This window comes from Anolis sagrei, chromosome 1 (assembly GCF_037176765.1).
Source record: "Anolis sagrei isolate rAnoSag1 chromosome 1, rAnoSag1.mat, whole genome shotgun sequence".
NCBI classification, from domain to species: domain Eukaryota; kingdom Metazoa; phylum Chordata; class Lepidosauria; order Squamata; family Dactyloidae; genus Anolis; species Anolis sagrei.
In genome coordinates, this window is record NC_090021.1 from 314,217,027 (window position 1) to 314,233,074 (window position 16,048).

At 38.4% G+C, this 16,048-nt stretch overlaps 1 protein-coding gene across 7 annotated transcripts in view; it reads right to left on the reverse strand.

Moving 5' to 3' along the window:
• FOXN3 (forkhead box N3) overlaps nt 1-16,048 on the reverse strand; it is a 251,710-nt gene that overhangs the window by 12,270 nt on the left and 223,392 nt on the right. For all 7 annotated transcript variants that reach the window (XM_067462955.1, XM_067462958.1, XM_060756931.2 and 4 more), the window contains one exon: nt 11,547-11,655. In XM_067462955.1, coding sequence (XP_067319056.1) covers nt 11,547-11,655 — 109 coding nt within the window. The remainder of the gene's footprint in view (nt 1-11,546; nt 11,656-16,048) is intronic.

The following is a 16,048-nucleotide window of genomic DNA, read 5'->3' on the forward strand; positions in this document are numbered from 1 at the left end:
AGTTATCATGGGGAAAAGGGGTCTCCACTGAAGCTTTATCACCAATCCTTGCAATGGGTTAAACGCTTGTGCTGGCTGAACTGCTGACTTGAAGACCTGAAGGTCGGCGAATTGAATCCGCAAGATGGGGCGAACTCCCAGTCAGCCTGAGCTTCCCATGTGGGGACACGATAGAAGCCTCCCAAAGGATGTAACACATCCGGGTTTCCCCTGGGCAACGTCTCTGTAGACGGCTGATTCTCTCACACCACAAGTGACTTGCAGTACATTGTCAGTTCACTTCTGACACAATAAAAAACCCCAATCCTTGTTTCCACAAGTCACATTTTTCAAAATCCAATTATCGCAGGGACAGAAAGTGAGGTGAAATATTCCGAACAAGGGCACACCAAGGGGGAAAATGTGCCTGTTCTGAATTACATACAAATTAAACTTAAGAACAAATCTACAGAGCCTATCTTGTCTGAAAATTTGGGACTACCTGTAGTGAGTTTTGTAGGGGAAGAACAATTTCTGGTTCCTGCATTTGCAAAAGTTACGAACAGATAATTAAGGATGTGTCAATAATTCAAAAGGTTTTCCTTGAAAAACCTAGAAAGAGATACACTTTCTATTTTGTCAATTTAATAAACCGGGGACCTGTGATTTACAAGTGCCTGTAATTCTGCCTCACTCGATTCTCAGAGTTCAGGACATTATATGATTAATCACTGTAGAGATAAAAATGAAAAACAATTTCTTGCCACTTGAATGGAGGTACTTCAAACTTCAATTCCTTATTACAGAGAGTGGTGTTTAAGTCTATTAGAACTACTGCTCTAGAGAGTACAGTAATGCCAATTCCATTATTCCTATATCTGATAGCAACCATTACCATAGAGAAGGTTTATCCGAACTGAGATTCTCTGAAGTTTTTCAACTACAATCCATAAGCCAAAAATAGCAATTGAAGTCCACAGCATCTGGAATTTGTTAGGTCAAGGAAGGCCATCATAGACAGAGTTATTGGAGAGCCTGGTTTTGTTTATTTTTCAACTTTTCTCTCAAAACCATACACAACATTGACTAAAATAAAATACAGATGCTAACCTTTCATATTAAAGAACATAATATTGCCATGTCTTAGTGGGGTCCTAAACCTGGATTCTCCAAAGTCTGATCTAACCTTCTGACCCCTGCACTTCACCTTCTCTATCAATGTTGCCTTTATTTTTCTTGAAATAAGTTCTAGTTTCAGCCATTGAATGGCCATGAATTGTACTGATTAATGAATTAAAAGAAAACATGTCCCCGGTGACACAGTGGGTTAAACTGCTGAGCTGCTGAACTTGCTCACTGAAAGGTCACAGGTTCAAATCTGGGAAATGGAAAGAGCTCCCATTGTTAGCCCCATCTTCTGCCAACCTAGCAGTTCAAAAACATACAAATGTGAGTAGATCAAAAGGTACTGCTCCAGTGGGAAGGTAACAGTGCTCCATGCAGTCATGCTGGCCACATAACCTTGGAGGTGGCTATGGACAACACCAGCTCTTTGGCTTAGAAATGGAGATGAGCACCAAACCCCAGAGTCGGATACAACTGGACTTACTGTCAGGGGAAAACCTTTACATTTACCTTTACCTTATGCCACCTTAAAAATAAAACCCTGAAATAGGACAAAATAAACCACTTACAGAATTACAGAATAATGTAATTTTATGGTAGAAGACCTCTCCCTTCCTTTGCCTTCAATCTGTTCTTTTTAAATATCACTAGAATTCTTTGCATCAAGGGTAAAACGTTCAACAGTGATATGGTCAGCCTCCTCCCTATTTAGGGAGAATGGAATAAGTACATGGATCGATTTCCTCCAATGAAATGAATATAAAAGCTAATTGATCCAAGGGGACTCCATGGTCCTACACCTGCAAAAGATATTATACTGGGGTGCATACTTATTTCTTTAACAAAAGGATATTCTTCTGTTCTTAAATATAGAAAAATTCATTAATTAAGGAAGTGGCACCTATGACAAAGTGTTATACTGCAGAATGCTTCTGCATATTATTATTATTATTATTTACAGTTTTTATATTCTGCCCTTCTCACCCCGCAGGGGTCTCAGGGCGGATTACAATGTACATATACATGGCAAACATTCAATGCCATAGACACACAACATATATAGACAGACACTCAGAGGCTATTTAACATTCCAGATTCTGGCCACCAGGGGAGCTGTCGCTTCACTGTCCATTTGTTACACTGTTGAAGTACTTCCTCATTCTTTGCACACTTCCTGGGGATTTTATGGCCTTGTAAATAAATTAAATTAGGCTCCCCACATAAGTGGTACCTAAATTTCCTACCTGACAGATGCAACTGTCTTTCAGGCTGCAAAGGTCGACAACAAGCGACACAATTTTGGTCAGAAGCTCACTCTGACCCAGGCTGGCTTCGAACTCATGACCCTCCGGTCAGTAGTGATCTTAATGCAGCTGACTCCCAGCCACCTGTGCCACAGTCCGGGTGAATAGTCTTCTCTCTAAGTCCTCTTTCAGAATTCTCCATAAAGCACCTTCTTCTACCTGGCTTTATGTTCTCTATCTCACAATAATTAGCATCCTGTGGCCATTTAAGATGCTTGACTTTCACTGAACTGTTTCACGGGTCCCTTTAGAATTTTCTGTATTTATACAAACCTTAGGACTCATTTAGTTCTGGTGATACTTCACTCTTATGTAGGGTATATCATGGCTACAGATGTTATGGTATCCATAGCTTCTTAATCTTAACTAGAGGAAATGTTGTAGAGTATTCAAACTGCAGACATTCTAACTGGGCTGTGATCTGTAAGACTCTCCCTACACATTTCTAGAAGCAGAGCACGGTAAGACGCTGCATATGTCATTTATTGACACAGCCCTAATAAACATAGTTATACAGAGTGTTTCAAAACGATGGACCCAATTTCAAAGCAGTATATTTCATGATGGCAACATATTACAACTGCACAAAAACTGCAAACCATTTAATGAGTTATCAAGTTATTATATTTAACTAACCATTTTGAGTGAGAAATAAATTTAAAAAATAACTTTGCAAATGCAGAATATTCCATTAGGCATTATGTTGTGGAGTTGTCATCTTGTGAATGACTGAGTCTAGGGGTTGCTTGTGCACTGGGAGAGGCATCTAGCCATAATTGTTTGAAACCCTATGCCCCACCCTTTCAAGAGACAAGAGTTTCATTTATGGGCAATTCATGGTTGCAGAGATATAGCTATTTCAAATCGGGTCCATCGTTTTGAAACACCAGATAGTTTGGTGTGATTTCATCACTGACATTCCATACTTAAAACCACAATTCATTTGCTAAAGCATGCTTTGCCTTAGAAGGGAAATGGTTTAGGTGTGAGAAACTGAAAGCAATCAACCAAATCAAGGGCTACTGGAGAAGAGCTGAAAACAAATGTGACTAGCACTGTTTCTAATGATGTAAGTTCCGACTCAAGCGGTTCAACTGCTGATGTGTGCAGAGGTGAAAGAAAGGTCTGAACCTGTACAGTGTATGTAGCATGCTTACTAAAGCAGAAGGGGGAGGGGGGTCTAGGAGGTCTCTCATTCATAGGGTTGCCAGAATTTTCCATTGATTGGTTGGCAAAGAATATCAACTTTGCCACAGTAGCCAAATGTGGAAAACTGCAGCTTACGAAACCACGATTCAATGAGTTCTGACACAAGACCACAATATTAATTGCAAGCAAATGCCATAATGTGCAAGTCTTTTGGCTTGCAGCAGATCCTATAAGTCAGCGTTTCTCAACCTGGGAGTCGGGACTCCTGGGGGTGTCAGAAAGGTTGCCAAAGACCATCAGATAACACTGTATTTTCTGTTGGTCATGGGGCTTCGGTGTGGGAAGTTTGGCCCAATTCTATCCTCAGTGCAGTTCAGAATGCTCTTTGATTGTAGGTGAAATATAAATCCCAGCAACTACAATTCCCAAATGTCAAGGTCTATTTTCCCCAAACTCCACCAGTGGTCACATTTGGGCATATTGAGTATTCGAGCCAAGTTTGGTCCAGATCCATCATTGTTTGAGTCCACAGTGCTCTCTTGATGTAGATGAACTACAACTCCCAAACTCAAGGTCAATGCCCACCAAACCCTTCCAGTATTTTCTGTTAGTCAGGGAAAATTTGTGTGCCAAGTTTGGTCCAATTCCATACTTGGTGGAGTTTAGAATGCTCTTTGATTGTAGGTGAACTATAAATCCCAGCAACTCTCCCAAATTACAAAATCAATACCCCCCAACACAACCAGTATTTGAATTTGGGCGTATCAAGCAAATTTTCCTCCTCCTGTACTGTACTGATGGGCGTGGCCTCATGTAAACCGCACCAAGTCCCCCTGGAGGAGATGGAACGGGGTATAAATTATTATTATTATTATTATTATTTGGTCAAGTGAATGAAAATACACCCTGCATATCAGATATTTACATTATGATTTGTAATAGTACAATTTTATGGATGGGGGGGGGGGTCACCACAACATGAGGAACTGTATTAAGGGGGTCATGGCATTAGGAAGGTTGTAACCACTGCTATACATGGTCCAAAATGCAGCTTAGTTTTATGCCTGAAACCAAAACTGCTAAAGAAACCTCTTTCAGTTAATGATCATGTTATACTTCCCCCCCTTCCCCCCCCCCCCCAAATAACAATGTGTGCATATAGGAAGATGGTCATGTTTTCAAGATCAAATGTCTGGTACAGTGACAATTTTCTGGAAAATAGAAATCAACAAAATATTTCAAATTTCCACCAAATCACCATCCCTTCTTGCTCAATAAAATGCAATTTTCTTGGACTTTAGGGGATAGTTTATGATCCATAAATTATATGCAAAACTCAGCAGGAGAAAAAAAGACAAAGACAAAGCACTCTCAATTATTAATAGCTAAACGCACCGCCATTCATGATAGTGCAGCAAGCCAGCTGCATTTGCTCTGTGGTGGTGTCACCACGGCAGGGGTTGTCATTAAGCGGTGCCAAATGCTTAAGAGAAGAAGTCATCCATATTCAAAACAATTGTACAGTGAATTTATAACCAGCTCCTTCAAATCATTCATTATAAAGGAAACAAGAGCTGCCTTTGAAGTGGCAGCTTTCTAAAGCTCAGACTTTTATGTTCTGATGAGAGAGGCTCAAAATTGCCACAATTTAAGAAGAAGCATTGATGACTTATTTATTTTCGTACTTATTTAACTACTTTTGTGATATAGCTAGAGTGATGCGTCTCAGTCAGGAGCACAAGGGGCTACGTTCTTGCATGACACAAGCAAGGGCAAGAACAGTGCTAATATAGGGGGGGGGGGAATGGAGTACAGTGGGTGGAAAGTTGCACAGCAAGGATGGCTCTTTAAGAAAGAATGAAGCATTGCAAGCTTTACAAATTAACCCTCATGTGTGTGTGCATATGTATTTTCCCCCCAAACTTGCTTGGGCAAGAAGTTTTATTTCCTTTATAAAACAACATGCACTGTCTCTTAAATACAAAACTGGACCATATTTTAAATAAGTTTAGAATTGGAGGAGAATGCTTGTTTGCCCTCTACAAAAGATGGAGAACAGCAAATGGAGAAACCAACCTAGATCCAAAAAATTGAGGCAGGAGCGAGCAGCAGGAAGATGCTTCCCTTTTGCCAAGTTCATAGGCGTCCACCTATCATCCCCACTGAGTTAACAGATGAGGAGTGGTGGAAGCAGGATTGCATGTTCAACCATCATGATCTGCCTCCACTTTAAGAGGACAGGTGATTTGCCACATGGCATCCAGCCAAGGTCTAGATATGGGGCATTCCCTGCTGTGTTCTTAACACTGGCAGTTGCTGTCTGCAGATTGCTCTTAGGACCATAGGAAATGGCTTCACACCAAGGGTCAGGCTGCTTTTCCCTGAGGCCAGCATTTTCTACTGTATCTGGCAGCTAGTCCAAAAAGTCTCTAAATGAAGTTGCCTTTTGTATGTTTCCACAGTTTAACTTGGAGACTAAGCAGCCCCAGCCTTCAGGCCTGTCCACTCCGTTCTCTTCTCATGCAACTTCCTTCTACCTGAAATCAATGACAATTCGCAACATGTCCCTGCGTCTGACCACGGCAAACTTTCACTTATCAAAAGGGTCCTAACCAATATTTTGAACAGAAAACGTTGGGGTTGAATCTGGTACTTTCTAAATATAAAGTGTGTGGTTCTGTCACTGAGCTGCAGCACCTTCTAACTGAATCTAAAAGAATATGCTATGTTATAATCTTTTCTTCTGCTTTGAGGAATACCTGATTTTTTTTAAGTGCTGAGATTTTAATTCAATGTAAATATGCTGTCATATGCTAAAAACAATTTAAAATAATTATTGTGAAGATTTTAGATTTAAGAAACTCATTTACCTAATATTTCCTGGTTAAGATGGGCAGCTAAACCAGGAATTCCCAATTGGATGGTCCATCCCGAGGATCTGCCTCCAGGGGCAAACCAAGAATGAGCAACTTGGAAGTCCCTGAACAGACTCAGAAGTGGAGTGGGCAGATCGAAAGACAATCTGGCAAAATGTAACTACAATACCTAAAAGAATCCCCCACCTTGTGCAACTGTGGAGCAGAACAAACAACTTCACAACTGTATGCGGGTCCACAATGCCCTGCCTCATAAACAGAAGAAGAATTGTTTTAAGCAGGGGTCCTCAAACTTTTTAAAGAGAGGGCAAGGTCACAGTCCCTCAAAGTGTTGAAGGGCCGGATTATAATTTGATTTTAAAAAACATGAATTCCTATGCACACTGCACATATCTTATTTGTAGTGCAAAAAAAAACACCCCACTTAAAAACAATACAATAATTAAAATGAAGAACAATGTTAACAAATATAAACTTATTAGTATTTCAATGGGAAGTGTGGGTCTGCTTTTGGCTGATGAGATAGGATTGTTGTTGTTGTGTGCTTTCAAATAATTTCAGACTTCAGTTGACCCTGAGCGAGAGCCGGATAAATGAACTTGGAGGGTCGTATCCGGCCCCCGGGCCTTAGTTTGAGGACCCCTGGTTTAAAGCTATAGACAATGTGGTTGTTGTTGCCCTGTTTTGGTCAAAAACTATTTAGCCGCTTGCATTCCTTCTATTTTTATCAGTTTTATACTTATGTATGCAATGCTTTTGACACGAAATAAAAATAACTTGATATTTTATTGAGCTATTTCTGTACAGAGGTGTGGAAAAGTTTCCATCTCAAAGTAGTAAAAGCATTTCTCAGGTACTTTTGTTAAAAAGGGAGTAAATTAAGAGTAAACAGTGTTCCCTCACATAATGAGGCCCTATCCCATAGGACTGAAACATACGGTCAATTCAACTCAGTTCGTTGTACTCTTGGCAGGAAATATGTACAGCAGGGATTTTAGAACCATAATTATACATGCGCAACCCCACTGCAAATACAGGCTGCTAAAAAAAGGCTTTGTCTTTGATCAGAAGAGATGTAGCATGAATGCAATTGGTGTGTGCTGTCAAGGATGAGAAAAGTTCGAGACAGTACCTTTGTATTATCATGGTGTGTGCTTTTCACATGCTGTAATCCCAAAGCATGTTTCGCATTGCAACCTTGATATGTTTTCACTGAACAAACAAGGTCCTTTTAATTTATTTGATTTATTAGTTAACAAAAAGAAAAAGAATACAAATAATACCAGCTTTCTTGTTTGAGAAGCTCTAGTCACTTACAGAGGATAAAACAAGAAGATGTGCACATGTCTGGAACCTATTCCATGCATTGAAATTGTTAACTGTGCTTTGATGCAGTTGGTTAACAAGACCATTTTTTTAAAAAAAGAAAGAAAATAAGAGAAAATAAATAATTACTTTATTTCTGGAATTATTTAGCTTATCTATAAACTAGTAGGTATGAATCCGGAACATAGAAGACAAGCCTTCTATGTCCTTGGACCAAAATATTCCCTTTTGGCCAGCCCAGAAGTGAAAAGGGAGCCTGGAAAAAGCGGTGTTGAGGAAGCTGTGAGTTTGGCTTACATTATGTAACACGATTTTTTGTTCCTGGGTTATAAATGTCATTTCTTGATACTATCATAAAACAAAAAAAGTTTATTAAACTGCAAAATATTTGTTTTTGTGGGACATCCTGCAGCACATTTTGCTATAGTTTTTCGATGAATATCTCATAGAGTCTCAACCAATACAACATAGTTTGTGGCAGCCATAAAAACAAAGTTTTTGGAGTATAACAACTACTTTCAAAGGAACTACTACACAATTAAACTGGAAATAACACTTTCAAATCAGAAACAGATTTTTTTCCAAATTTTGTTACACATAGTGTTATCAACAGTACCCTGTTCTTCAACTTAGTATTAGCTCTTTTAGAATGTTAGCTTCAGGGCATGAGCTGCCTTACTATGAATATTTTATTTCTTGACTACAGAGATAGATAAAATGGCTTGAATAAAATCAAATAGTACATTAGCCTCTGAACTACAGCAACTCCTAGTCTTATGGGGAATATCAACATGGGGAGAAAAATCCATGCAATTATTCCGTAGGTATTGGGTTTTGGCTTTTTATTCTTCCTGTTTAAAATGGTTTGCATCATTTAAAAGGAAGTGTTGCAAAAGAACAACCAGTCCCATCAAATAAAAAAGATGCAATCACACAAAAGTCTTTCCAACAATAACAACAACAAAAAAGCCAGAGACGCAATCTTCTGGGAAGGTTTTGTACTCAATCCCCAATTAAACAAATGGGAGCTGTACAAAAAAACTTTCCATTGGTAAGTGTTTTTCGTGTGGCTGTAGTTTAATGTCACGACGCAGGATCACATTTTAATCACAGAAAAATGTCAGGGACCTCTCATTTCACTGTAAAAATGTATCTGTAAAAATGGATCAAAATTGACCATGGACCACCATGTCACCCTAAGCGAAATCACTGTTAAAAGACAGGGGATCTTTTTCCTTCTTGTAAAAAACTGCATTCCCCTAGAGGAAATCTGTCTTGAACAAAATGCATATGATGGCGGATTGGAACTGAAATAGACAGGAACAGAATTGGAAGTGAGTGCAAACCTAACTTTTCTTCCTCTTTATGCCACTCTTTCTCTCTTTCTTCCTTACCATATAGAAAGAGGCTTAGGAAGGGGTAGAATATTCTTTACAGAGGCCTCATACAACCTTAAACCACCAACATGGGAGAAAGGTGGGAGGAAATAATAATAATAATAATAATAATAATAATAATAATAATAATAATACAAAGACTCTGGCAGTCAAGGTGGTCCCAGTGGTGATCGGCATACTGGGTGCAGTGCCTAAAAACGTTTGCCTGCACTTAAACACAATCGGCGCTGACAAAATTACCATCTGCCAGCTGCAGAAGGCCACTTACTGGAATCTGTACACATTATACGCCGATACATCACACAGTCCTAGACACTTGGGAAGTGTCCAACATGTTATCCAATACAACAGCCAGCAGAGTGATCTTGTCTGCTGTGTACTAATCTTTTTGTGTTTCAAATAATAATAATATAGCTGGCCTTCTACATTTACAGTTTTGCCTTTTGATTATTCACAGGTTTGATTTGAATGTTTTCTTTAAGTCCTTCAATGTGATTCTACACTCAGCTTCCAGAGTCATGCTGGAGGACGTAGTAATTCCTCAAAGTGTTCTATTCCAGTAAAAGAGGTAATTAAAAAATATGCTTATTGAGATTTATACTTTTTGTTTATATGTCTTTTTGTTGGCTTTGGATGTTTTCCATATATGTTGGAAACTGCCCTGAGTTCCTTTGGGGAGATAGGGTGGTCTATAAATAATAATAATAATAATAATAATAATAATAATAATAATAATAATTCAAAAAACACAATAAAACGACAATATTTTCATTTACAGTTTTACACTTTAACCAGAGTCCTATAGCCTTAACCCCAGTGAATGTGGAGGGCTGACTGCAATTCCAAAGGTTCCCTATTCCTTTTATTGCTTTGTTCATTTCAGCCATGCATTACTTACCACCAGAGTTTCACCTGTTTTTATTCGATTAATATGCCCTTCTTCCCTTGGACTCCCATCACACACACAATTTATCCTGCGATATATACTAGAAGTTTGCCCACACCTACTTTGAAGTAATACCTCATTTGGGTTTTCCAGAATCAACCATGGCTGAAAATAATATTCTAGAATTATTGGAATAATTTGTATGGGCATTTTCTGAAAAGCAACCAAAAGCAACAAAATAATGGCGACAAAGAGTAGTGTGAATACTGCTGTCAATCCCCTACTATATTCTCTTGAGTGGCTTTAGTGAGAGATAAGAATGATTTGTACACTAAAAATAGTGTATTTCCATTTACAGATTAGTCTGAACAAAAGATCTATTTATGTGGTTTAAGCCAAAAGGACAACAGCAGCATAATGACATAATCTCCCATGGCTAATCTCTCCTCATGTCAAGTGGCAAATTTGTCTTGGTTTGAGCATTTCTGAATAACACACATTATCCAAACAATGCCCATCCTGTTGCACCTTGGGCTGGACACCGGAAGGTGAAATGATTGTACAAGATCACTTACTAATTGGCTCAAGGGCCAGCAGCCAAGTGCACTTGTACGGAAACTAGGAAACAATGCAATTCATTCATTCAATTACAGTGTGAAAAGGAAACGGTTTTTAAATGGCTTAAGAGGGATGCAACTGTGAAATGTTATGCATTGGAAAACAAATACCAAAACCGAAAGTGGATTTTAGCATTTCGGTCAAATATTTTGCTAAAATGAAAGAAAAACCCTGCAAGCACGGAATGTAAATAATGTTGTGATCAAGCAGGTTGTCATTAATCTGTCATTAAAGCAATTCACCAATGGTATGTATATAAAGGACAAACAAGATCAAAATCCTAAACAAGAATTCAAACTTTCTAAGATCTGTAAAACGTTGGATGTGGAAGGCTTTGTCTTTTGCCCAAGATAACAGATGGATCCTGCAAGAATAACATGCTAGACTCATCCTATGATAAACAAATATGTACAGTGTATTATCGAAGGCTTTCATGGCTGGAATCACTAGGTTCTTGTGGGTTTTTTTCGGGCTACAGAGCCATGTTCTAGAGGCATTTCTCCTGATGTTTTGCCTGCATCTATGGCAAGCATCCTCACCTCAACTCACTACCTCTGAGGATGCTTGCCATAGATGCAGGCGAAACGTCAGATGAAATGCCTCTAGAACATGGCTCTATAGCCCGAAAAAACCCACAAGAACCTAAATATGTACAGTATAGGCTAGATACATTTGTCTGTTCGCAGGTGAATATTTTCTACGAATCTGATACAATACTTCAGGTTGTGCATATACTTCAGGTCCTTCTAATTGTACAACACTTCAGGTCCTTCTAATGTCAAGATTCTTGGTCACCTCAGGTATCATGACACCCATGACCTTAGAGGTAATGGAAATCCATCAGGGGAGATTCAAGTGAGCATACAGGAGTGGCACAAAGCCTTACCTTACTGCAGCAGCCATGCTTCCAATAGGATTTATTGGCAGTGGTCTAACTCCGGGGAAGATTCCTCTACTCAAAATACGAGCTCCATTCTGTATCACTCCTGGAGGAACTGAAGGCACATAAGTGGGAGAAAGAAAGAGAGGGAGAAAGAAAACATTAGAAGCATGTAAACAGGAACTACTTACTGAACAAATAGTTTTATATTAAAAAGGAAAGAAAGGAAAAAAGGGTTTAGTTTTATAAAAACTTTATGGAACAAATAAACCTGCAAGGAACATTGAATGTGCAAAGTTTAGCAGCATAAAGTCATTGCAAGTTAACCAAAGTAACTAACTGGCCTATGGTAAAAGATAGATTCCTAGTTCAATATACTCACCATGCAATACAATGCATGCAACCATCACCAAGTTAGAAAAAGATGTGCAAAGATGTACATTTGCTTAGAGTTGAAGCTGGAAAGCCATTATCAGTCAAATTATATACTCCTGGGCTACTATAAATCAAAGTAGTCTCATTTAGAAAAAAGTCAATCATGCGTATCTTATCTCATTCTCACTCTCCTAACTTAGCACAAGGAAATAAAAATTCTAGCAAAGCTTACAGGTCTGTTTGAAGGACTAATGGAAAAACAATACAAAAATGTGAGCATATTTGCACCAATACTTCAGCATCCCACTGTGTCACTTCCAGAGTGTCACCATAAGTTTTCATTGTTAATTTGTTAAATCTGTTTTGTTAAATTTTCCAATAAAGGTTTAAAAGTTTGTTATTTTAATTGTTAACCATGAACAGTGTTACATATGAACAATCATCAATCCTTTTATAACTTTAATTCAACAATTGTTGCTTTTGTTGTTGTTAATTTATCAATTTAGTCAACTAAATTAAATTAACATTAATTTATTTAGTTGACTGAATTGTTACATTAAATCTAACATTCAATTGTTACTGAACTACTGATAACACTAATATGACTGATGTTTCAGTCATTTCACATGCTGTTTTCGTTGATATCCTAACCTCTGAAGATTTTTTATCTGGGAACATAGTAGACAGGAGGAATCAGCAGACGTTTCTTCCTGCCTTCTTCCAAATGGACCTGCACTCATAGAAACTCTAGATCTATTCCCATATGTATAAAATATTTTAAATATTTTAGATGTAGTACATAAATGCTAAGTATGTTGTTATGAAGCAAGAAGACGTTATTCCAGCCAGCACAGAAAAGCTTCTGCAAAATACACAAATGGTTTAATCCAGCTCAAAGAGAAGCAATGTAGTGCTTGAGCATGACCCAACAAAACAGAAAAGCTTCCTGTTACTGTATCTTCTAAAAACTTTATCTGATATTGCAATCCCTTTTTTAAAAGCCAGAGACACATGAAGCCATATTAAGCACATAGTATTAGTTAGGCTTGTGCATTTTGGCTGAACCTCGATCCGTTTCTGCTTCCGAATTTTGGCAGACCCGCGGATCCATTTTTTAGTGTCTCCTGAAAACGGGTGGGTATCTATCAAAGCCACTTGCATGATATCCCAGACTGCTCTTTAAGGGTCCCACAGTCTTCATACAGGGTATGTGGGTGTGTAAACTCAAGGGGTCAAAGGAAAATAAAGGTACGCAGATGTGTGACTAGACTTACGTCAGACTATATGTGTAGTAAGATAAAGAATAATACAGATACAAAGCACAGTAATATGATCATAGACATTACAACATACCAAATATTTACTAAACATCCTATTTGAAATAATGGCTAACTTAAAAACCATCACACATTTTTACAGATTCCTTGAAAGACAAGGAACCAAAACTTTTGACCATTACCCAATCCTTTCTCCGAGTATTAATAAAAAAAACAGATAAGCGGAAAAGCAGGATAAGAGGTCTACTAATCACATTGAACTAAAGGACTGATACTTTAGTTGCGGCTGTTAACCAGTGGTACTATCATACATTAACAAACTAGAAGAATGTTTCATTTACTAGGCATCAGTGAGGAAATGCAGCCACATACATCCTATAAAATCTAATCAGGCCATTGGAATTCATTTTCTAGTTGCGATTGCCTCTACTTAATACCAGTGCATCTATGCATTAAATATATGCAATGCAAACAAAGAGTAATCTGTCTTTTGATGCCCCACCATGCTTCAAGTATCAGTTGAGAATCTGGAGATAATTTCTAAAAAAAAAAACCCCTATATGGTGTTCCGATCAAACATCAGGTCAAACTCATAAAAATGTCTTGTTTGGTTTTCTTCTGTGATTTCAGCAGATATTTTCTTGTATACTACCATTGTACAAGGGGAATCATTTGTGTGGGAAAATGGAATTAGGTTAAAGAAAGCCCAGTAAATCTATTCAAGAGCATCCCATTCTTTCATGGTGAAATGTCGCCTCTTGAGGCTCAGGCTTCATGATGCTCCAACTGAAACAGACATCAAACGCCCCAGGGCTGCTGTTGAACTGTGAACCACTTTTGCACTAATGACATTTGCTTTATTCAGGTGCAGATGTAATGTTCCCAACTCATATAACCACAGTGAGACAATTGGGGCACTGCCTGAATTCCTTGCCTTTATTATTACTGCCACCATCACTACTATCCCTCCTTTGTCCCAACAATTAAACTTAAAGTGACTTACACATGATTAAAAACAGATTAAAACATACAAAATATCAGCATTCTATTTTTTAAAAATTCAAATCCATCTATAGAGTTTAAAATTCATTGAAAGACAAATAAAAACACATGGCAGTAAATTCCTGAAAGTGTGTCAAAATATCTGCCAGTGGAAGGAAAGCAATCTGGGAGACATACTTGCTTCCTAGGGAAGGAGTTCCAAAGACTGGCAGCAGCTGCCAAAAATGCCCAACCAAACAAATGCCCAGAGGGCATTTTCATTAAGATCTTAGCATCCAATCAGGCTCATATAGGGAAATACAATCCTCCACATTGGCCAAACTTTAACTGTATTGGGCATTGTAATAATATTAATCACAAAACTTTATTTACATCCCATTCTATTTCCTCAGGGCGGTTACCAACAAAGGCAAACATTCAATGAATACAACAAAGACAATAGATCAGTGTTTCTCAACCTGTGGGTCTCCAGGTGTTTTGGCCTACAACTCCCAGAAATCCCAGCCAGTTTAGCTGCCGTTAGGATTTCTGGGAGTTGAAGGCCAAAACATCTGGGGACCCACAAGTTGAGAACCACTTCAATAGGTCATAACCAGCATTTTGCATTGTGCCAGGAAAAAGATCTGTATATAAGAGCATATATTCCTGCCACATGACCATGATTATAATATTCATATGGGGTATAACAAAGGTTAGAGCTAACCAGAGTTTCCAATTAACACAGAATTTGTAATCCACATTAAGCTATTGTTCTGGTTGCAATTAGTTCACAACCAAAAGAGGAAAACATGGCATCTGGCTGCTAGCTTGTCTAGTAAGTGACCACAGTTTGTGTTAAAATGATGTTTCCCGGGCTGTATATAATGATGCGCCAGGAATCAGAAAAAGCAAAGCTGAATCATACTCATGCATTTTTCCATGTTCCTCATACTACGTAATGCAATATAGGGATACTTTGATATTCATTTTCCTGAAATTGGTGTTGTCTTTTGAAAAACTTCCCTAATATTAGAGACATTCATCACAAATGCTCCCCCATTTTCTTATTTGTGATGCTACATGTTTTGCGGGATATAAATAGCATATATGATATATATGTGGTATATACCCCATAAATGAGAGTAAATTTAGCCTCATTCGGCTAAAAAAGATTGCAATGATTATGCCATAAAGGTGTTCTTTCTTTTCCCTATCTTTCTGTTTCAATATCGGTTAGATCTAACATTTTTGTAGAGATCAAAATGGAACTTCCATGCACTCTCCTTCTTACTTAGCCTTCTAACTGGCTCTGGAGGACTGTACAGTTTCATCATTTTGAGGGTGACAAAGAGGATGCAGTGAGGAAGGGGACTGCCCTTCTTCACAAGCTCCATCAACCTCTAGTGTTCCACCAGCAGATGTCCACTGTTGGATTCTGCCCCATGACTTTTCTCTGTAGTGTCTTTAAGTCCATTTCTAGAGTAACAGATACTGCCAATAAAACCTGGCATATGCACAAGACAAACTTTCTGGTTTTTGGCATGGTAGGTGACATTAAATGACACAAATTGATATTAATCTTTGAAGGCTGTGAACTCTCTGTGGCTTGCACCTCTGTAGTGCTATTATCGTGTTTTCCCGAAAATAAGACACATATTTATTTTTCCTCAAGAAGACACAATGTGGCTTATTTTCAGGGGGTGTTTTATTTTTTATTAAGTATGGTACAATAATTGTATTTATGGGATGGACTCTCTGGGTTCAGTAGCAGACACCTTGCTGAAGCTTTTCCCCTATCCCCTGGTGTTTGTGTGGGGTGAGGGAGACCCACAGACTGTTGCTGGTCAGTGCTAGGGAGCAGCAGCTTTACTGGGT